The 24,453-nt window shown below is 44.3% G+C and overlaps 1 protein-coding gene across 4 annotated transcripts in view; it reads right to left on the bottom strand.

Annotated features, from left to right (window-relative positions):
• The window catches only part of LOC149362293 (monocarboxylate transporter 12-like), a 71,862-nt gene that overhangs the window by 33,888 nt on the left and 13,521 nt on the right, over positions 1–24,453 (bottom strand). Inside the window, exons 1-2 of one of the 4 annotated variants that reach the window (XM_089572979.1) lie at positions 15,389–15,578; positions 4,155–4,229 (exon numbers count right to left, since the gene is read on the bottom strand). The exons of 1 other annotated variant lie outside the window; for it this stretch is intronic. Coding sequence is in view for 1 of the 3 variants with exons in the window: in XM_089572978.1 (XP_089429104.1) it covers positions 15,389–15,532 (144 nt within the window). In the remaining 2 variants the exon portion in view is untranslated. Of the gene's footprint in view, positions 1–4,154; positions 4,230–15,388; positions 15,579–24,453 lie in introns of those variants that run through there. 2 more of the 4 variants (XM_089572980.1, XM_089572978.1) reach the window with 2 other exon arrangements.

The raw sequence follows: 24,453 nt of genomic DNA, 5'->3' as shown, positions 1-24,453 counted from the left end.
CTATAGACGGGTGTGCAGTAGCTTCAAGTTTAATTGGAAAAAAAGAATATATAAACGCCTTGCGTACCGTTTTCAAAAAGCGGATGACACAGCGAGAAACGAATACTCGAACATCATAATCGTGCATAAGTACAATAAATATGGGAAGTTCAAATTGTATTTTGCTTTGCAGAAATCTTTAGGCAGATGTGCCAGTCAATATCTCTCGAATCCTAACTAATAACTGACTGAGATATACAATCTCTGGACTGCTGCATTGAGCTGCACACCACGAAAGAACATCGGCGGTGTTTTAAATGCCACGCGGCAAAAAAACCTTGACTGCCGACGGTCGACAATGGATGTGATGATTGTGCATGACGTAAGCGGTATGAACATTTACGGCCCTAATTGAAGCGTGCTATGAGAGCTCGTTCAAATTTCTATCGCAGAGGTGGTCAAGCAAACAGGAGCGCTCTGAAACCACTTAAGAAACTAAAGTCATCAGAAATGCAACTTTATGTGTGAGCGCACACATTGCTTTGTAGCTGATGGCGTGAGGGGCTACCCACACTAAGGAGGGCTCATCGATTCGTCGCATGGTTGCGACGTTTCTCGATCTTGTGTTTAGTTAAGGAGCGCTTTATTGAGGCAGCCTAGGTCCAGCCGCCTCTGAATGGACCGGTATGCCAAGCTTAGAATTGTTGGTGCGTAGGCGCATAGACACAGAATCCGATCGTGCCGCTGGGCGTTTAATGTCTAACTTTGTTCATGCTACATTAGGCGTACTGGGGGCGTTTTCGCGACAGTATACACAGAAAATTTGCGCATAATCTCACCGCTGAGTTTGAATCGCTGTTAGGAAGGCGTTGATGACGTTGGAACAGCAGAGCATTGTCCAACAACTGCGGCCCTTCCGGTACCTGTTGTTCTCAGACCCTTTTGGGCAGAAATGGCTGCTCCGACACTCCGCCCGTATAAGACAACATCGGAACAGCTGTGAAAGACAGCTGGCAGAGCGGAAACATACGCGTGATACTCAGAGAGGTAGATTGTGACGAATATGGGTCAGCTTTTTAAAAAAAACAATTACTTTCATCTTCAAGGCAATGTAACAGGGCAAAAACATCTACCAGCAGCAGTTTAATTCAAAAGGCTTCACTTTGACTCTACGTGCCAACTGTTCCTATACTCGCGTGCATGCACAGATAAAAACTAAATGTTGAGTTGCCATGCTATTGGGCAATACCAAAAAAACCTTCTTTGAATACGCATAATTTTGTTTTTAATCGCTACAACATTGCGATAGGAGACTTCAAAAGAGAGGAGAATGCTATCATGTCTTTTCTTTTCATGACTTGCAGACTGTTCTATCAGTCAGTTTAACCGCATAAAGAACAACACTCTCGTTTATTTTTGAAGCCAATTTCTGCTTTAAGTGCGCTCTAGAACCAAGTATAACGCATTTGACACATTATCGCCATGCGTGGTGCACTGCTGCTTGTTACTGCTGCGTCATACAGTGCTATTTCGGGCAAAAATGTTTTTTACATAACAATAACATAGCGGTCCTCTTGAGCCAGTCGGTCGCGGTAAACTCCAACCCTTGCTCTGAGCGCAACACGCTTTTCGCTGGGCCACCATGAGTAACAAGTTGCTTTCCTTTGCGCTATTAGAAGACCTTTTGAAGGGTTACTATTGTACACAACCCTCTTACCTCGTACTCATGCCTAAAGCCTCCTCCATCAAGCTGACGGAGAGCTGGCAGTGAGAAGGGAAAGAAACTTTCAAAAGCTACTCTGCAGCGTTTAATATGTCGCGTTGCCTTCAGTTCCGTTGAAGAGATAAAATGAGCCAAGGACAACATTCAGCGTGGATCTGCCCGCGTTTGAGTGTCTGGAACTCGCCATACGTGCACCTCCAGCATTGAAGTGCTGAGTGAGGGAGCCGACGGCTGTATCGCACGGGGTAAAGAGCAACTGAATGCAAGAAGCGCCGTCAAATATGGTCGAGGGCAATTTTACTTCTGTGTATACATAGAAATTATTAAATACTGCCATGAATTTAGAGCAATTTCCTTTCTTTTTGATTAATATAAAGTATTGTGTTTCTCTTCCTATGTGGTATTTAATAAAGTTAGGAATTACTTTCAGCCACAATTTCCTAGGAACATAAATTATGCCCTTTCCGCAAGAACATGCTTTCACTATGTACCGCCTCTGTCAAAAGTAACCAGGCTTCATTGTTTGCTTCTACCTTGTACAGTGGAGCCCTTGTGGCTTTCCGAAGGATCAAAAGGCGTTGGAAGGTAATAAGACCCCCAGTTTTTCCCTTTAACGATCATTTAAGGTTCAGGGAAGCAACAAACGCTCCACTATATAAGCTAGAAGCAAACCATGCAGCCTGGTTAGTTTTGACAAAGACGGTACGTACTGTCAGCCACAAAAGTTTGTGGGATCTGCAATGCGTGGCGGAGCGAAGCAACACTGGGTTGCTGCGCCATCTGACGTCACAGAGCGTGGTATTGAGGCCCACGGCACTCCTGGTGCGGCAGTACCGTGTGTGAGCCCCTTCACCGCGCCTAGCGACGGCACTTGGTGCAGCAATGCAGTTTCGCTTCGCTCCGCCACGTTTCGCAGATCCTGCCAACTTCGGCCGCTGACAGTACACCAGCTGCTCCTTCTGTCAGTAAAGCTTTGGTATGCCATTTACCCTGTCGGGTGTCTCAAAGTCATTAAAGCCCCTGAGCCACCACGTCATGTAAAGTGACTACGTAAGGCTACTCCCGCTACGTACCGAATACGTGAGTGTGTGCTTACGCTTCTTATATCGGTAAAATGAATGTGCACCCCTGCTTTTTGTTACCTGAAAATGCACTACTTGGGTCAACATGCCTGCACAAATTTGAGTCCCGATACTCTTCCTGGCGCATTTATACCCGCTTAAAACAATAAACCTTGAGCATTGGCGTCCCGAAAGTGAATGCAGGAGCATTGAGCTCCTGAGAAGTCACCGACCGTTGTGTCCTTCTGAGGATACCTTCCATTTCTCAGTAAATTTCATGAATGGAAATTGGCGAAACTAATCTCTTGCGAAATTTCAGGCAACCCTTGGAACCTAAATTGTCACATTTTTTTCCAAGTTGACGGGGCTTAGAAGCTGCTGAAGATGAAAAGGGCCTGAAAAAGTTATTTTTTCGTACAAATGAGAAATTTTCCGTTACTGTGTGGAACATCACTGGTCACACCTGAAGTGGAAGTGCTCAAGCGTGAAACATTGCCCGTTATAAGAAGCCGCGAAAGATTAGCGTGGCACCAACTGGTGGAAACGCTACCAGAAAACGGGAGTTGCATACGCAGCCGCTACCACAATAGCGCAAAAAAAGGCAGGCAGCTTGTAGGTGGCACTTTTATTCCAGTCTGTTTGCACTAACCGTAGCCTGCTGACCTTTTTCCATTCCTTTACTTCCACGCAATTTCCGCAGTACGGTACTAGAGCACAAGACAAGGCAAAACTAGTACGTTCTAAATTAATCACCAAAACTGGTTTGGTTTGGTTTATTGGGGTTTAACGTCCCAAAGCGACTGAGGCTATGAGAGACGCCGTAGTGAAGGGCTCCGGAAATTTCGACCACCTGGGGTTCTTTAACGTGCACTGACATCGCACAGCACACGGGCCTCTAGAATTTCGCCTTCAAGAAATTCAGCCGCCGCGGCCGGGATCGAACCCGCGTCTTTCGGGTCAGCAGCCGAGCGCCGTAACCACTGAGCCACCGCGGCGGGGCCAGCAAAACTGAGTCCGAAATTATGCTGTTGATATGTGAACCGGTGAGAGACACTGATGGATTCGGTTTATATTAAAAGCGTATATCTGGCATATAATGAAGGGAAAATAGTTTTACTACGTACAGAGCCGATCACACTTGTCTACAGTGCTCGGACTGTGTGCTGCGGAACAAATGTACTCAGCTGCTTTGCTAGCGGTAAGTCGCTGGTGCCTATTCGTTCACGTCTCTGTTCAGCTGCTCTCCAGCGCAAGCATTATTAATGAAAGTCAATTCGTGCTTCTTAATTTCTCTTCATTCTCCCCGAACTGCACATTTCCAGCGCTCTAGACAAGTGTGATCGACTCTGCACACGTGGGAAACCAATAGAGTGACAGAGAAATGTGCTCACCTTAATTTCTCACCCCGCAATGGAACGAGCGTGTGGCTTAGCTCCTCCTGGGTCAGCATTCAAGATAGAGCCACACTGAGAGACAGAATATAAGGGGTCAAACGTTAATGGTACGGTAATTTCTCTTTATCTTTTAATGCTAACGGCACCCCTATCATACAGCTCGATGCCTTGGAAGGAGAGCTCCGTGCCAAGTTTCGTGTAATAATTTCGGTGGGGCAAGACCCGCACCAGCTGAGGACGTTGGTCATTATCTTATCGTACAAAAGAGATAACATCGTTAAACAAGCAGCTCGTTTCGCAGAAAGGTGCAGATACAGTCTTTCTAGCGCATGATCACCTCTTTGGTTTTCCTTGAGAGTTGCCACCATATCCTTGAGCAGTGACGCGGCACCAGAAAGTTGCCAAAAAATAAAGGAAAAGTTCTTTGTTCGAGGAATACGGCAAAGGATTCTGCGGTACCCTGTGACTGCCTTGGCCTACGCACGGTTGTAACTTGAAAGCATTAGCTGGCGTTAATTGGCTGCACGTAAAAAAGCATATTTAAGAGCATATGAGATGGCGTATGAAAAGCTGGACGACAAAAAAAAAAGAAATCTGAAGCTTGATGAGACGTTGGGGCACTTCGCTCTCGGATATGGTTAGCCTGGCTGAGAATTCCCCCACAAGAAGGGCTGAAAGGTACCAAGATTAGCCCTCGGTCTTAGTGAACGTATGTGGTCCTTGCCCTATGTGGGCCCACGCACTCATATTAAATATATGACTGCGCTCTTGTCTCAAGCGTCTTGAAATTAATCGCCTTTCGGTAAATTATGAATGAATAACAAAATTAATCATTACCTCTACAGTATGCTAGCAAATGCATATGCGTTCGAAAGCCAATAGTGGAATTTTTTTCGCTTCTATAATGTAAGAAACCAGTATACACCTAGATAAAAACGTTTATTTTTTATTTATACATTACGCAACTCCACAAGGGGGCTTTCGCAGAAATGGGATTCCTTTATACAGAGTGCAGCCTAAAACACAATCTAATACAAAACGTAACAGCAAAGTTAACATTAAAACACATGAATTTAATTCATAATAAATAGAATACAGAAAGCTAAGAGACACTGGAAGTTTGTTATAGCATGCGGACTTGAGCAGACAATAAATTCCACTTTTCAATGGTGGGCGAAAAAAAAAATAAACTGGGGTTTAGCTTTGGTTAAACCTGGTAGGTTGCGTAAGCATCCATAGCGTTCCTATCGGGATCATCACCGGTTGTAGACGACTCGGTTTCGATAGAGGCGCGGTGCGCCCGTCTAGCAGCGTCTTGAGCGCGCCGCTTAGTAAGGCGCTGTTCGCGTTCTTCATATGTCTCCGACCCTGTTGTCGTTTCCTGGATTGGTCAAGCAGACGTACCCCTCTTTCTGTTTACCAGGCGGCATAACGACTAAGCCGGCAAGCGAGCGAACCCATTTTATACCCCGCCACCCGTTCTCCAGCCTCATTTCCACACAACACAGCGGACGAGAGCAAGATAAGTTTTGGGTTAAAATCATCCCTAAAAACTAGTATTGCGAAAACTATTAAAGTAGTGCGGTTATAACAGTAAGATAGAAGAGACGGGGAGGAGCTGTAAGGTAATGGTATCATGACAGTGCGTTTTGAGCCAATAATCTGAGTTTTTTAAAGACCATATCAACGCTCGAGGGAAAGACGACAGTTCTTATCAAAGAAACGTTCGTCTATATATCACGCATAAGTTTTAAGGAAAATGTGAAAGGAGAATTCGACGATGCCTGGCCGGAAGACGCACATTCCGCCCAGTTTTGCTTTAAGCGGCTTCCTCACTGTGACGCCTAAGGTCCTAACCGGAAGGGGCTGTCTTCTCAGAACATGTAGGCACGAGTAGTTACGTGCAAGCTGCAAATATTAATGAGCACATGGTGTGCAAAGATTATGTCGCGTAGGTCACAATAGTATTAAGCACCTGTTTTACCGCAACTGCTGCGACATATTAAATTATCTCTCAATGAATGAAAAAGAAAATAAAAATTGAGCTTATAATGGCCTGTACACTACCACTAATAACTGCGAAATTATTGAATGCAATACTACTTCTGTACCGGGTAACCTCACCGAAACAAGGAAGAAAAAATACTACCTCATCCGAATATAACTAGAGAGTCGCACTTTAGATCGGCACGTCGAAAAAGGTGATTTGTTCCTTTGAACGCGCAATGAACTACTGGGTGTTCACACCTTTGGGTACAACGGTGGCGCGAGAATCTGTATTGCTGCAAGATTCAGTATTTTGAGGAAGATGTAGGCGGGCAAGAAGATCGGAACAGGAGAGATACACAGGACTCATTGCTAACTTGCAACTGAATTTTATTGGCGACATGGAAGCTTAAATATATTGAGGCGATCAAAACAAAGGAAGGAAGAACTCAAAGCATACACGACCCACTTATAGCCAGGCACCGCATTTCTTTATCCGAGAGATTAAATGCCAGCGTATTGACGCATCCATTGCGGACAATTCTTGCTTCTATAATCTCTCACATTTATCGGTTCATTCTCCACGCTCCAAGCGTGCACTTATTGAACCATGGCTCGTAAGTTTTGCTGAGACAGCCATGGGCAGCGCTTTGACAGGGGATCATTTTTGGTTGTGCCACATTACGCTGGTGTTACGCTAGTCTTAAATTCAGGCCTTTGCCAGTCTGTCCGATGTATAGCCGACCACACGTCAATGGGTGGTCGGAACGGAACGGAAATACAAGCCTTACGAATTAATGTAAAATATTAAAAACCCGATTTCGTTCACTGTTTTGTTTGGCTAGCCGGGTAATACAGGACGCCGTTTACTATTTGCAAATATTAGCAACTGTTTTTTTTTAAATTCCATCATACTCTAGGATGCTATGCATAGAAAATGTTGAGTATTATGCGACCTTTAGTGTCGTTTGTCTTCAAAGGAGCAAATAATAGTAATTATGTCTAAATGAAATCATTGTTAGTATTTCTTTCTGCTGCTATGCAGCTTGTCACAAGGGGCGTTTCAAACCAGCCAACCCAACAAATTTTAGTAGCGTTTCTTTCGACCTGGCCCATGACTTACGTTAACTACTGCATAGCACAGCAATGCTACGCTATCTAGTTGTCGGTCTTAAAGCGAACAAGTTTTTTTTTATATAAAAAATGATTTGTCCACACCAACAAATCAGCCCATGGGATGCCGGTTACCTTATTTCGCTGCAACACTTGAAGCTGGTAAGTTAAAAAAAATAACAGGTGTTGATGTAGGACAGCGAGGAATGGGAGGAACCTAACCTTTGTTATAAAGTTAGACGGCCTTCAAGTTGATATGTGGTAACTCAGTTTTCATGTGATTCTTCAAAAAGCCTTGGGAATGGTGATAAAAGCAGCCATGTTTACATAGCGGGTAATAAATTTCCTTCTTTGTTGAACTTTACGACGGCCCCCTAATGTAGGAGTCGCGTCCTTCAAGTTAACTTAGACTCAATGAGAAGCTACATCGGGTTGTTCTTGTCCATGTTTGCCGGCTTCTCGTTCTACGAACGCTGTCGCGCCTAATCAGATTGCCACAGAAAGTAGTAAAGCCGCTTTGGAAGTTTTTTGTAGTTTTTTTTTGGAGGGGGGATAAATCAAGCTGTATTCTATATTGCTCCAGCAGGGAAGCACGCGCACATACGCCTAGAATGCCTTTCTTGAGTAAGGGGTGTGCATTCATATACAGCTCAATGTTCCTAACATGCGGTTAATTGAATTACTCTGGAGAAATCGAAACTTCACAACAAGGGCCGAGCTAAATTGCACGGGCTTTTTCAAATACTCGATGTTCACTTTCTTGGTTGATTGAGGCAAAGCCGTGCAAATTAATTGCATGACAATTAATTCGCTCCCCTACTAATATTAACAAATCTGAAGTTGGAAGACCAAAACAGCTATTTAAGCGTATTCCTACAATGAGATAGAAAAGCTTGGTAAAGAGGTAGCATTATTTATCACATGTAGCAAGTAGCGTGGCATTCGGGGAGTCTTGCTTGCCTGAGTTCTATCGAGAAAAATGCACTTTTAGTTTTGTTGTTCACTAGTTGTACAAAAGTCTTCATAACCGATTTCATTGATTCTATAATATTTCTAAAGTGCGCGTCGGGCATCTATCGCTCCGTTTTCACGCTATTCGTTTTCAAACGCAATGTACCTTGCACCTCTAGCCTTGAAAATTACCAATTGTTTCTTCCACGAACAGCTGCGTGCGATGCGGCGTTATTCTCAGACTAATGGGGTTTTACGATTTACCATTACCTTTGAAGGGTAGTGCACATCTGCTCGAAACTTACGGGGCATGATCGCAAAATTCATGGTGGAGTGAACGCTTTATACAAATACAATAATCTTAGAAGGAAAGCTTTTTTTTATTGAAGTTTGCATTTTATCGTAATGGAAATGAATACAAGTGCGCTCCATGCACTGCTATTGGAAACTTCGGCAATATAACGTTCTTGACCGACAAATTTCTCCTCAGTATGGTTAATACTGTTGGATATCGGGGTACAGCGGTGTCGACTATGCCCCGGAATACAGCAGCAACGACTTGCCTCAGGAATACAGGGCCGATGTGCTCCTTGGAAGCAGTCTTATTTACGGTTGTTATATTTCGCTATCTGACAGCCATGCTTCTGAGTATCACTTATGACTTCCTAAATCTCATCTTTTGTGGCGACCCGACGTGCAAGTGTGTGTGCGTGGCACGTATGTCGGTGGGCATGACGCAATTCTTTTATTATCCTTATCAGGAGTAGCGAGCCTCTAATGCATATTATCTACCTGATATCTCAGGTCAAGAGAGTGAGCGCCTCCTCCTCAGCTTTTGCGTTCTGCGAAGCAATACTCTAGACTGCTGTGCTCTTCCTTCAAGCGTGTAGCGTTCTGATAAGAGATTCTGCGATAAGCACCTACTTTTTAATACCACGCTGCAGTTCCCAGCCCTCGGTGGCACAAGTAAAGTGGCAGTACCCCCGTGTGTCAGGGCCGTTTAATGCATGCTTAGATTATATCTCTCTACGTGTGGAACTAAGCAAGATGTTTGGAACACTTAGCTTTGTGCAGCCACATGAAATGGTATTGAAGTAATATAAACTGCTCATTTTGGCCTTTATATGCTGGATACCATTACTACGACCCAGAAATATGTAAACTACAGAACGCCAGAATCTCTTTAGTTATATTGGAGGAATGTAATATGCGACTAAGAACAGAAAATTGGCACATTCCCCAACGCGGTCAAAGTTAAAAAGTAAGGCGAAACAGTATTAAGAGCGCGAAATTTGCTGAAGTCCAGCTTCTAAAGACGCAAATTCTCTATGAGAAGAGGACAGGATTGGTGATGCTAGTTGAGTTCGGAAAGCCTCTACGCAGCATTAAATGACATCCTTGGTTTTCAAAGACTTCCAGTTTCATCTGATGTTTGAAAGCATCGCCAAAAAGGGTAAAACTTGATTTTCATATAACACGAACTTGGTTGCACGAACTTGAAACATAGCAGTTGTAGATGGCTCTGCGATTTAGTTGATGTAGCTAAATTCACTCCGCATCGACTGATCAGCAATCCAGTGGAAAAGTCCTCTCTTCTTCCCGGCTACTTCCCCTATTGCGGTCCTTGTTTACAACTTATCGACTCCAATCTCTGTGCTTTTCTCATATTGATGCACGTAGCCACCTTCACCAGTTTCGCAGCTTAGATGCAACAAAACGATTCTTCCTGCAGAGCCCCGCTCGCGTCTCGTATGGTGTAAGCACCGCTCGTGTCACGCTACGTCTTTGCCTTCATCTCTTCGCCTTCGACAGAAGCGGGATTGGCGGCCGATATTTTGTGTGAGCATTTGCAAGACGGCAGGCAAGCACCAGGAGGCTACATTTATGCTTTTGCCCTCCTTTAGGAGCGCCTGCCTTAAATACCACTGCCTAAACACGAGCAGAAACTTAGCCTATCGAGACCAAGGCTAAAAGTTGTGACATTGGCAGTGAGATAATTTGCCATCGAAAAAAGTATTACCTGTCTTTCTGAACTATATAGGCACGGTCCCAGTCCGAGGTTCGCTGCCTCTTCAGCGAAATTTCTGAGCCGTACTGCCTTCCTTCCATACGAAATATTACTGCAGTGCATCTTCTTATGATACGCCAGGTTTAACATCCACAAGCGTCGCAGGAGCTACTAGCGAGTGCTCCCGAGCAGTTTAACGTCCAGAGACATTCGAACAGCGCATGGTGATTTGATTTTTGGTTTGGTTTATTGGGGTTTAACGTCACGAAGCAACTCAGGCTATGAGGGACGCCATTGTGAAGGGCTCCGGAAATTTCGACCACCTGGGGTTCTTTAACCTGCACTGACATCACACAGTGCACGAGCCTCTAGAATTTCGATGAAGGCGATGAAGCCGCCGCGTCCACGATCGAACCCGCGCCTTTCGGGTCAGCAGCCGAGCGCCGTAACCCGTGAGCCACCGCGGCGGGGTGATTTGGTTTTTCATCTAGTAAATTGATGCAACAGTACATGTAATTCTGTACACACAGTCTCGCGATCGAGCATGTCTTTAGTACGCGCCCCCATCATATGGTGGTTTGGTTTCATCTGGTAACTTGGTGCAACAGTACATGTAATTCGATGCGCAGAGTCGCGCGATCGAGCATGTCCTAAATATGTGCCGGCCATCATCCAGGAGATCAGAACTAAAATATGTTTCTCTCACCCTTCGCCACACTATAAAAGAGGTCTACCTCGAGCTCCGCCTCGACAAACGTCTTTACCCTCCCCGTCATCCATCTCTCACGGTGCCGGAGGCTTGCCTTCTTCGGCACATCCAGATGAATGCAGTTATCACCCCTTCCCGCCTCTTCCTCTATCGCTATCGATCGGACCCTTCCTGTCCCAACTGCCCCTGTATCTATGCGGACCTGGCCCATTGCCTCTTCTATTGCCCGCATGCTCAGCAGTCGGGTTCCTACCCCTCCACCGTCTCTATCCATCACCACCTGGCTCGACTGGCTTGGCGCTGAAGGGGAGGAAGAACAGCCCAGGCGGTCGACATGCTCGGCCTGTAAATTATGGTCGAATAAACGTCTTCTACTACTAATACTACTACTTAGTGGCTTTATTTTGTCGATCTCGCCAGTTGATTTATTTTTATGAGCAGAGGAGCGTACGCACCATGTGTCATTTCCCCTTTGACTCTCATCCACTATACCACCAATTTGAGCGGTTTCTTCGAAGGAAAAGCGATGTATGCCACGCGAACTTCAACTAAACTGCATAATATCGCTAAGTCGCAGCCGCACGTAGCGTCGATATAACATTTCTCCGTTTCATGTCGCCATCCTATTTATAAAACACACCAAAAACATGGCGCCCCTTATAAAAATGCGAATCAACTTTGAATTCAAAGCCAACTGCCGAAAGCAGTACGAGGCAGCTGCCTTCGAACTCCCTGTGAACCAAAGTTTGTCCTTTCCTCTGAGTTCAGGCTCAACTCCTTTCTTTGAACTGCCGTAGGACTTCTTCACAATATACTAAAAAAATCACAAGAAAAGCGTGCAATAAAAATTGCTTAAGAAAACAAAATAAAATGAGATAAAAGCAACAGATAGAATAAAAACCTTCAAACCACGGACTTTCTGTTTGCTAACCTGACGCGCTTTCCCCTACAACAAGGCGCTTTTTTTTTACGCACGGTGCTATGTACGGGAACTATGTGCTATGTACGTGAACTGTGTACAAACCATAAAGAAAACAATCGCTAATGAACACAATGTACAATACGACGCACCAAATCCAAGCAGAAAAGAGGCAACAAAGGTCAGCTCACTACTAGATACAACACGACGCAACTATGCAACGATGCTCTATAAAAAGGGCAATTCAGAGCACACAACTAGGAGTGGTTGCCACTCCGGTTAAAATTGGGTCTGCTCGCACAATTCGTTTAGATGAACAATCATTCAGCAGAAGTGGACTTATGGAGAAACAAGAGATTCACAATGTAGGTCCATCATGTGCGTTTTCGGGAGGCTGTGCAGTCCAATCAGAACGAACATGTCTAAGCGTTCATCAAAAATTGGCAGTACAGTGAAATATCGTACAGAATGTAGAATCAAATTGTCTTTTTTTTTCAGTGTCTGTTACAAGACATCCCAAAAACATATTGCATCTTTGCAATCGATGAAACAATGCTCAAGCTTTTCTGGAACACCACGAAGGCGGTAATGTTTTGTGGGCAGATAACTGCCCTTTTTGCTAACTATGTTTTAACAGGCAATCTCTCGCTATGTAGCTCATGGGAAAAATGTCTCGGTAAACGGCGAGAGGGGCATATTACGTACTCTTTTGAGTACGTCCTATCACAAAAAAAAACAAAATACACAGAGTGGTACATGGGCGCGAGGGATTAACGTACAAATTAAACCTTTCGAAGTAAAGCACTTTATGCGCATGAAAACTGCTGCTAGAGCTGTCCACTTTTTGGGTGTTTTCATCGCGTTCAAAATCTCCAGCTGAAGTTAGATGTTTGTCGCGAAGCATAAATTGCAGGTCCTTTCAGGCTTCCTGTGAGTGGCATCAGCATTCGGAATTTTCACAAGCAGTGCAATCATCGTCCCCTTCGAGTTAGAACTTCCACGGCGCCAGTTATAGGTCCATGAGACGTTGGTCCTGTTTAAAGTGGTCGTATCGCTGAGCACATTGTGGCGTAAGAAAAATTCCTACCAATATCCTATCCTAGCAGCTTCATGACCAGCTAACAGCGCGGTAACTCACGTAATTAATTTCCTGCCAAACAGTTTCGAAATGTAAACATGCGACACTTCGGGTACCAAGTAAATGAAGCAGGAAACAGTTCAGGAGCAAAGAGGGAAGAAATTGTGGTACAGTTTTTATTTTTTTGTTGGAAGTTTGTTGATTTGTTGTTGGCCTCCTTTTTTTTCTGTCTGTGTTTCGCTCGCTTCGCGCTGTTTGAGCTTAGGATGACGCGAATACATCGCGCTTACATTCGTTGTGCTTGGGGACTACGCAGTATGCGATTGAGCCAGATGTGCACAATCAGCTGTTCATGTCATTGCCGGAATCTCTTGACGCGTACAGTTAATATTAGCGGCAATAAGATGTGGTAGTGTGTTGCTGTTTACGATGTTCCCTTCACATGGCGAGTAATTCTTCAGTGAAGCACATCTCTTTTGTCTGGACGACACAGGAAGGAAGCTGATGTGTACTTCTTTTTACGTGAGGCTCAAGTCTATGCTGAAACTGAAACTCTTCCAGTCAGAAAAAGTAACTAAACTAAGCCTATGCAAGCACCTGGGAAGTCAGAAGGCAACACACAAAAATTTCAGACTGTCTCGTCGTCACAGGAGCAGGAGTAAGCATGAAATGCACTGCAGGAAAGGCGCACCGTTATCTTAGACGGCTCATAGATACTGATAACCACACACGAGTCTTGGGGAGCATCCCTCGTCTGCCACTTTTGTTTCCTTCAGCTTTTCTCCAGGAGCGGCAGCGTGCCCACCTTTCTTTACACCTCTTTATGTATGGTGAAGAAGTTTATTTAATTTTATTTCTATAAGATCCTATAGTAGCATCCTCGAGCTGCCTCCCTAATATACCCGTGCAAATATTTTTGTTCGCACCCAGTTCTTGCCGTTCACACTAAATGCTGTTCCGTACACAGGGGTGTCATGAAAACCCCATTCTAAGCGTACTGCGCACGGGAGTAGGAAGGCAGAAGGAAATACATAGGAAGAAAAACGCTAAATGTTATACATGCTTTCTATTTACTTGAGGACAAAGGAAGATAAGCGAATATGTCAAAATAAATTCAATTGAAATTGAGCTTGCTTCTGTCAAAAGAAAGGACTGTATTAACAGCCAGCTTAAATTGGGCTTCCTTTTGTCAGAAGAAACGAAGTGTGACCAGCCAGTTCAAAGTTGTTTTCCTTTTGTGAAACGAAGGAAAGTCTGAACAAAATCAGTACAATTTGAACTGCTTCGCCAGAAGAAAGGAAGTATAAACAAAGGAAGCTCAAAGTGAATTAATTTCCTTTTGTTAAAAGAAGAGAAGCCTTAACAAAGCCGTTCGAAGCGAACTTCCTTTTGTCAAAAGAAGGTCTAAATAATGTCAGTTCAAAGTGAACTTCCTTTTTGTGAAAAGAAAGTAAGTATAAACAAAGACAGTTCAAAGTGAACTTCATTTGTTCAGAAGAAAAGAAAAGTCTATATGAAATGTATTCAGGAAACAGAAAGAAAAACAAAAGAAGCAGAAAAGAAAAATCATGCAGTTTAGCCTAACCTGATATGGAATGATTGCCTTTATCTCCCAGCACGGAAGTCTGCGTCATGTCTGTGGACATTCCCAGAGCGACGCACTGTAGTGCTAACATAACGATACCTCTGCACATCTCTTAAGGGCCGAGCGTTTACGTATTTAGAGCTGTATAAGCTTTCAAGACGCGGCGATTCAAGACCTATAGGAGAAAACCATGGGCTGCAGCCAAATTTCCGCATTTGTTATCTGGGGCGCATTTCTCGAGCGCTCTACACAAGGGTGGCGTCGACTGCGCATACCTTTACTATGCTGCTCCTGCTACCACTGTATTTGTAGGTTTTCTTGTTTAGATTCCCCTAAATAGTTGTCTAGAAATTTTGTTTAGCTCTTCACATCTAGCTTTACTGATATTATGGTAAAGCTACAAGTTCCACCCGTTTATATATTATTTTTACATTTGCACAGTTCTTGACACCTGATTAAGGTTACTGTTAGATCAAAGGAGGCAGAAACTTGTCTTCGCTTCCACTGCACCTGCGCGTTTGCCGAGTGGTGTAACACCTGACAGAAACTTCTTACGGGTCATGCGCATCATATCGTTTCCTCGAAATACCTGTTAGTTACGCGGACGTCCACAACTAGACGTTAACCCGCACCACAAACTATCTAAGTGCTTTTTTTATCAGAGCAGGGATGAGACAAACCCGCAGGTAGTTCTACGCGTCCAATGCCATAAGGACCGCTTTCGAGGCAACATGGAACCTTGATTTCCGCAGATACACGAGCACCCGTTACAGAAGGCTAGACAGCTGCTCTTTTTTTTCCGTTTCTTTCTCTATCTTCATAAAGCCACAAGCAATAATCCTCGCCTTCGAGCAACACAACAAACGTCGCATGACTACTCACGTGCGCTGCCGGTAAACCACGATCGCGCTCCTCTCTCCTAGCTTTCACGTCGAGCCGGACAATTTTGTGGCTGCTCGCAGTCAGAGCCATGCTCGTCTGCGCTGGGCCTGCGCATGTCCATGTGCGTCTATACTTGGCGCACATCGGACGATTGCTGCCGCCCCGTATGCCAAGGACGCCCGGTGAGTGGTTCTCGACTTGGGAGGGCATCAGTAGCGGAGCGCAAAAGGTTAAGGACAGCGTACGCTCTGCACTAATGCCAATTTGCGCAGTTATGTGATGTCATTTATATGTCTGTAAATAAGAGATCAATCACCGATGTTAATGGCGCACTCGACGGTACTGAAAAACAGCCTCACGCGGTAGATCTTGTTTGTTTTCCGTTTGCCCCTTTTCCTTCCTTTATATTCACTTCTTTTGCATAGTAGTTTTGTCACGTTTCGAAGGAACCACGGGCGGCATAATATTCTTGCTCATGATAGTGCCGTCGCCGTAGACAAACAACGAAGGCCAAGGCTACGGGCATCCGCGAACCAGTACGCACCAGTGCGACTTCCTTTAACCAGTACTTGCCAAGCATAATTAGTGTTTTCTTGTCTCACATTACGTAACACGCCGAGCTAGACGTTTTTGTTCTTTATCGCGTTACGAGCCACGGTGTTCAAGGTTGCTAAGCCACAGGTAGCGTCAGAGGCACGAGCAGTGTTTGCTGTTGAGGTTTATTGCTAACACCTAGAAAGTGGTGAAATGCACACCCCTCCTTGCCCATAGTGGAGCACAACTTCAACAGGAACAGATATAGAACTTGCCAGAGTGGAAGCTTGGGCTATTTGGTGACGGTTCACTTGCCACATAGCGCCGAACAGACACGGACAAATAGCGCCCGTCCTGTGTGTCTCCCTGTGTGTACATGTTTGTTCAGCGCTATGTGACAAGAGGTATAAAACGTTTGACTCTCGGTAAATGACATGATGAGCATCTCTTTTGTTTTGACAACTATTCTGCTGAATACTCAAACCGTCGGGCGATCTGCCATGGGGGGGAGCAATCTGATGTCCTCAGATTTTGAGCACAAAAAAAGGAACGACTTTGTTCTCAACGTAACGTACGGAAGGCGAACACATCTATCTTGAACTCAAAAGTGAACTTTCTAATGCAGAAAAGAAAACCTAGTTACTGGTGGCGTTTATCTTTCGTCCGCATTTTATACAGTTATTATCTTTACCGCCCTATATGAAATTATGAAAACATTATCTAAACAAAACAAAGAAGACACAATTATGGGTGATATTAGATTGAACTTCAAGACAGCTTGCCTGCTAACACTGCTAAACGCTCTAATTGTTTTTATAGCCTCGGCTATGAATGCTTCAATGCAGTACCTTTATGCTCTACTAATTTCATCGACGTCCCAGTAATTGGCAATAGGCTGTTTAGTTAGGCGTTTTGATGACTGACATTAAAGACTTTAAGCCTATATTTCTGCGTTTTCAATTCTCATCGAAAATTTCAAAAGCCTACTCACACCAATGTCCTCCACGCTATGCAAGACGACAACGTGCAATACATAGCACGAGTCTATGTTGTATTTTAACATGAGGAGTGATCGGCTGCGGCGATCACAGCCACCTCATCTTTTCCAGCGTCTTCATCATCCTCGTTGAACACTCGTCTTAATTCAGAGAATAGCAGTAGATTTCTTTTCACTAATATCCGAAGTGTACTTTCAAAATCTGTTGCCCTTTCTTCCCTCGTCGATTCAACGTGCGCTTCACTTCTGATATTAACAGAAACTTGGTTGGACGATTCTATTCCGGATGCTAACATTCTTCTAAGTGAATCCAAATGTTGCTTTTTTCGTTGTGATAGGAAAAATAGAAAAGGGGGAGGCGTCCTTATTGCTACAAAGAAACAAATATCTGCTGTCCACATCACTGTCACTACTTTTCTTGAATGTGTTTGGATACGGTGCAAAAACGGTATTGCTGATGTTATTATTGCTGCCTTCTACCGACCGCCAGATATGACTGCCACATTTTCAATTGAATTTCATAGATTATTGAGCGACTTATATGTGCGTTTTCCTAACTCCATTTTCCTTGTATTTGGTGATTTTAACTTCCCAAACAATGATTGGCCTAATCTTACGGTTAACCCCAGTGATCAGGAAGCCCACATGTTCCTTCATACCTTATTAGATTTTTCGCTTGTTCAACTTATCCCTGATCCTACCCGCCGCTCCACCACAACGGCAAATATTCTTGATCTCGTCCTAACAAATAACCCTGAGGTTTGTTCCGATATCTTGCATTTACAAGGCCTATCCGATCATGACATCATCACCGGGTACATCACTCGTCCATTCGGTAGAAAGAAAAGATCCACTAAGCGAATTCATTGCTACAACCGCGCTAATTTCGATGGGATTAACTCTGCACTGCAATCATTTTCGGAGGACTTCCTAGCTCACTATTCATCTCGCTCAGTCGAAACAAATTGGCAATCGCTTAAAGACACAAAGAGCAATCTTGTTGACAAGTTTGTGCCAGTCATCACCATCAGATACCATAAAAATGCACCATGGTTCACAAATCGCCTTCGTCGTCTTAATAATAAGAAAAAACGCTTGTACCGCCAAGCAGTCAGAACAGGTCTTCCACCGTCATGGACAAAGTACAGGCATTGCGATCACGAGTATCAGTCACTGCTTAAAACAACTCGTCATCATTTCTTCAGTCACGACCTGTCCACCATGTTAACCAATAACTCTCATATATTCTGGCGCGTCATCAATCCGAGTTCCCACCCCGAAATTCTACTAATTAATTCTTACGATGATCCAGTCAGTGAAACTGAGTGTGCAGAGCTTCTTAACGACGCATTCGTTTCAGTGTTCACCCATGAAGACACCACTTCCTCGCCCATGTTACAGCCATCTTCCGTCACTTCCGTGCCAGAAATTATCATTAGTGAATCAGACATTCTTGCCCTTTTGAATAACCTCAAAGTTACTACTAGCTCTGATCACCTTGTATTTAACAACAAAATACTAAAGAATGCCTCTCTAAACCTCTATCAAGTATGCACGTCACTTTTTGCACAAAAATTATCATCTGGTACAATTCCTGATGACTGGCGTACAGCGAAAGTAATACCCATTTTCAGATCCGGAGCCCGCACCATTCCACTTAACTATCGCCCTATCTCATTAACCAGCAACATCTGTAAACTTCTGGAACACGTAACGCATACTCAAATAATTAATTATCTAGAAGAGCACGATACCATTTTCACATACCAGCACGGTTTTCGCAGGGGTTATTCATGCGACACCCAACTCGCTGGATTTACTAACGACGTATTTTCCGCAGTAGACGCTGGCTTACAGGTTGACGCAGTATTTTTAGACCATTCTATAGCGTTTGATCGCGTTCCCCATCGCAGGCTCCTAACCAAATTGACAAACTTAAATCTCCATCCCAACGTTATTTCATGGATAAAACAATTCCTCCATAACAGAAAACAATTCACCTCTGTCAACGGTTTTAACTCGTCTTCTGTCCCCGTAACATCTGGAGTCCCCCAGGGAAGTCTACTTGGCCCTCTGCTTTTTTTTAATTTTTATTAACGATCTATCCAAGTGTCTATCGTCTCAAATTAGGTTATTCGCGAATGATTGTGTAATATATCGTAATTTTACTAATGAAACCGACCGCCACTCACTTCAAACTGATCTTGACGCTGTAACGGCTTGGTGTTCCTCCTAGCTAATGTCTCTAAATGCACCAGTGTCACAGCATTAAAAAAACGTGCTGAGTTGGAACCGCTATCATGTCGACGCCATTTCGCTCGCCTATTCTATTTATTCTATTCCAAACTGCTCTATGGTATGCTAGTATGGGGTACGACCACCAAAGGGAATTATGAGAGAATATTAGTTCTGCAAAAGCGCGTACTTCGAATCTTAGAGAATCAAAAAGGTGAAGTTAGAAACTTGCCTACGCAACCACTTTTCTTCAAACATAATATCCTTCCAGTTAAAAAAGTGTACAATTTCCGGATAATGCAACTAATATACAAAAAACAGCTATATGCCGATAACGTCCAGCATGCCTCCATGAGATATGAGATCAGGAATTTTAAGAGAAAGGTACAAAAATTCAGAACGAACTATGGCAAACAGGCTATAGACTATCAAATAGTTAGACTGCTTAACATACACGAATCTTATGTTGGCTTCACCAACCATTCAGAGCCTTCAAACGAAATTATCGAGCATTCCTATTCTCCTCAAATATAATTTTAGAACCATAAACGCATTACAAATACAGTAAACATCTCCATGGTTATCATGCATTTGCAACTATTATCCTAATTTTGTTCTTTTGTTTCCCTTTCGTACTGCTCTTCGTTAGACTGTGATATACGCTAATGCTCAATTCTGCTCAGTTGTGTTATTAGAAACTTGCAGTTTGTACGCAACGCCAGTGTCACGCCGCAACTAGCGTGCGTCGTGGTAAAGTGGGAGGAGTGCCGCCGAAGGGGAGCAGGGGAATGCGCAGACAAAAGGGGAAAGAATGAAAACGACGTCGAGTGCGAGTGTCGTGCTTCTCGGCCCCAGCGAGTGGGGAATGGTTTCTTCTCGGAAGTCGGCTCGAAACCCGAGACGGCGACAGAACGGCTGGGATGGACACGTGCTGTGCTTGTTTTCGTTTCTGCTGGCTGGCCAGAGCGACTAACCGTGGTGCGTGTGTTTTAAACTGTGTTTGTTTCTTCTTGTTGTAATAGCTTCTAGTTAGCCACGGCGGCTTACAGCGAGGCGTGTGTTTTATACTGTGTACTTGTCTATTTCCTTGTGATCTCTTGCTTCTAAACGATGGCGAGAAAGTCATCTATTGGCTAAAAAGTAAGTTTTGGCTGGAGGATTGTCTATTGGCTGAGGATGGAGGTTTTGGGCGCGAATGTGACGAGATGGGGGCGCGCGAAGGAGAGCGCTGAGGTTGGGTGTGTGGCAGCCGGACAGGTCGGTCGTGTGCGGCCGGTGGTGGTCCCGGGGTCGAGAGCGTAGAGTTGGAGACGCGAGTTAGTTGAGCGGCTGCCGGACGGGTTGGCCGTGTGGTGGCCAGGGGTGGTCCGCAGTCGGGGAAGTTTTGAAATTTTATTTTTAGTTAAAGTGGAGAGGTCGAAATCATTCGGCATATGTAAATAAGTTGTGTATACATTTGTTATAAATACTTTTTTTAAGAAAGCCTTCCAAGTGCCTTATCATCCGAAGACCTGCACACCTGTCTGATCTCACCCGTAGCGAAGTACGTCCCCAGGGTCACTCACGAGACCCGCCCTCTACGACTCCACATCAACATCAAGAACAACAACATCAACATCAGAGAGAAAGAGGGAAAAACTTCTTGACTGCCAGTTCGTACGCAACGTACGCAAGTTATGGCTTAGTTTCTTTTCATGTGTACATGGATGCATATGTACCGTCATTCCTGCTCAAAACTTTCGAACTGCACTTTAGTTATATTGCGGCATTGTACTGTGTATTTCTCGTTTTCATTGTGTTGTAATTGAAAAGCGTGAACATGTTATCGTATTGCAACCGAGTACATGCTTAAATTCAGAAAATGTGTGTCTGCTGCTGCAGGCTGTAACTGATGTGAGGGGGCTAAGGCCTCGTCAGGCTTCTAAGCCTTTAGCCTTACGCCACCCGCAGGGATATTTATCTGTATTGTTTCCTGCAAACAAAAAGCCAATTCAATTCAACCTTACTTCACAAACTGCATCACCATCCCACCCTCCACGATGACTTCTTTTTGCCACACCCTGCAGTCTTTCCTCGCCGCGACCACGATAACAAAATAAAACGCATCACATGCCGTTCATTGCTCTAAATCGTCCATTCCTCGCACTATAACAGAATGAAATAACTTGCCATCACACATAGCTACTGAGGTTAACCTACAATTGTTTTAGCATTCGTTACAACAAACCATGGACTAACAGATTTGGTATTTTTCTTGTATTATGTGCATTTACTGAGCATTTTATTTTACGTTGTTTTGTTGTGTTATTTGTGTACATTACTATCTTTATTTCAATATTACGTGTATTTTTGTTTCAAGTGCCTGTGCCATATTTTTATGCTTGTATCGCCCCCCCCCCCCCCCCTATGTAATACCCTCGCACGAGGGCCCTCAGGGGTATTGTAAATAAATAAATAAATAAATAAATAAATAAATAAATAAATATCATAGTGCTTTCTGGCTGTTCGCGCCTATGCGGGTTCGAATCCTAATCGCGCAGTGATGATTTTATTCATTTATTCAAAGTCAATGTAAAGGCTTCAGCGATTAATCGGCTTTTGCAGTTTTGTTCACCAAGTAGAGCTTTCGATCTGAAAACTAAGGCAGTTACGAAAGCGAAGCCACCAACAAAATACATCCAGGGCAGTTGCCGAAGTTAGGCCATTAAAAAAAGAAGCGAAAGCAGTTACCGAAGTGAAGCCCCCACAAGGAAAACTTACGGCAATTACAGTAGTGAAGCCGGCAATAAAACAAAACTGCGGCAATTACGGAAGTGAAGCCGCCAAAAAAAGGTGAGTGATTTACGCAAATGAACGCACCAATAAAAAAAGCTAAGTAAGTAACGGAAGTAAAGTCGTCGAAGAAAAACTAGGCTGCAATGGATACTTGGCGTGCCGACATGTCTTACTAGTTAGTTCAAAAGCTTCCACATATCGGCAGCATTTTGCAATGTTGCGCTACAAAATGCAGGAGTTTAAAGGAGCCCACCGCAACATGATGCCTTCGTCAAGTGGAGCAAGCTGCTGTCAAGCAGAGCAGTTGTTGTCTTCTACGAGCCAGCAAAATAGTACTAACGTCACTTAAGACTTGACACCGTTCATCGCCACTGGCAGGCTGAGTTGTACATCGCAGGTCATTGGCTTCATCTCTCGGCTTCTGAGTAATGCCAAAAAGCGGCACGTGCCGATAGGGAAGGAGGCGTACTCTCTCTGGTCTTGGGTTACGCAGAAATTCGGTGACTACCTCATTGCAATGAAGTTTTTAGAGACAGCGATCAAAAGCTTATCATGTCATTTTTCTGCTTAAGACTAAGCAGTCTCACACCGAGGATACCGCAGCTTGATATCAGTAGGAAGCGCTACAATTACAGCGTAGGCAACATACCTGGAACGAATTTCCTGAAAGTAAATCTTTGAGTAAGTGATTTCTAGAAGATATGTTTACAGAGAGCAGGTGGCACCCTTACTCGAATTGCTATGTAGACATTGCTCTGCTGCCTTAGTACCTCTGCCACGGCAGGAAGTGATGTAAGTTGCAGACCAGCCAAAAAGAAAGTGGAAAACTTCCGCACTGCCAGAACACATAGCATAACACACCCAGAAGTGGACACGGGAGGTCTGCGATAGACTGAAAGTGCCTATTTTTTGGGTGCGTTCCTCAAGTAGGAGCCTGTTCCACAATGTGAAATAGACTTAATACAGGACGCACACTGTGGCATGGTGCAGGATTTGGAGGTCCTCGTAAAGGTGAGTTGAAGCGCCGACAGAATGGTGAGGTCTGGAATGAGCCTAGTCTTCAATAGGAAACTCAAGAAACCACTCAGGCGGCAAATGTTTAATGAGTTCGCGGCAAGATAGAAGTAGAGGAATGGGAACTGCTTTTGCCACTCTCTTGCCACGGAAAACAAACCAATAGACAACAAATAGCCAGAGATACTTCATGCATTTAAGCCCCTAAACAAGGACGATTATTCTTAGATGACGCAATAATAGCGTCCCAAACGTTAAAGAAACTGACTTGGAAGAACGCAGAAACTATCAGGTGTGAAGTCCCTCGATCGGAAAAGAAACTGCTGAGATTTAACTCTTCTAAGCCTAGTTGTAAAGAACGAAAAGTCTGTTGCATTGCTTCGCAATTCTGGCCTCTCGTTGCTCCTCGGTTTCAGTGGCTCGCGTCCCCTGCAGTACAACTTCTCGGTGAACTACATCGACTGCATCATCGGACGCGGCTCGGCGGCGGCAACGCCGAAGAATTGACACACTCGGTCCGGGCGCGCCTCATTCATGGCGAAACTGAAGGAGAAACCGACGACGTAGGAACTTTCATACCCTCTCCTAGTCATCTGGTATCACAATAGTGAAGCGGCTAGGGCGCGCAGCAGCACCTCTCACAGCCTGCCCTCTCTTAATCACGTGGTATCATAGCGGCAGAGCGGACAAGCGCGCCCAGCAGTTGCTCTGCTTGGCGAGTGACGTGGCTTACCTGCGCTCCGGGCCCCAAGGTCAAACGCGCATCAAGTTTGATCTTGGGAGACAAGTGGTAATAGAGGTTTTGCTCTAAAAAACAAAACGCGAAACAATCTAGAACGCATAAGGCTGCACTAAAGTCAGACCACCAACAATGACAGGGCGGAAAAGGCTACAGCGTCTCATAGACACAAAAAGCGAATCCCACACAGGAGTATGCAACATTCTGTGAAAGCGCTCTATATGAACTCCAGCAAACAGATTAATTTGGAAAAGGTCTTAATTTTCGGCAGCCAGAAGCAGGATATAGCCCGTTGTTCTAAAGATGGTCGATATACGAAATGGGAAGCAAGTCTGCGCGTAGCACTGCAGAGTTCGCACGTGCTCTTTGCGGTGATTTCACTGTTTAAGGCATTCAGTCGAGATCCAATGTAGTTGGTCGTCTTACGCGTCCATGCAACACCGGCATATTTAGTACCTGTAGATCCTCACATAACCAACTACCAACCACAATTTTTACAACTGATACGTGCTCCTCTGTTAAGCGAAGAATTTTTCGGTGCTTGGATTGTCATCAGAGAAAAACGTGACATCATGCGCATTTGCTAACAGCTTGAGTTCGTCACCAAAAACACGAAAGCCACGAACGGCGGCACTATTCAGTACACTCATTCAAATCGGTTTCTCGCTCTTTACTTCATAAACCGCTGTAGCTCTTGGTACAATCAAAAAGTGGTTCTCTCTGACTTTCCACACCAGCCGCTACGATCGAGGGTGGTTTTGGTGAAAACTT

This window comes from Amblyomma mixtum, chromosome 2, assembly GCF_055824585.1.
Source record: "Amblyomma mixtum isolate Tamu chromosome 2, ASM5582458v1, whole genome shotgun sequence".
Lineage (NCBI taxonomy): Eukaryota > Metazoa > Arthropoda > Arachnida > Ixodida > Ixodidae > Amblyomma > Amblyomma mixtum.
Note: the sequence above shows the minus strand (reverse complement) of the source record. Positions and strands in the feature narration are given on the sequence as shown.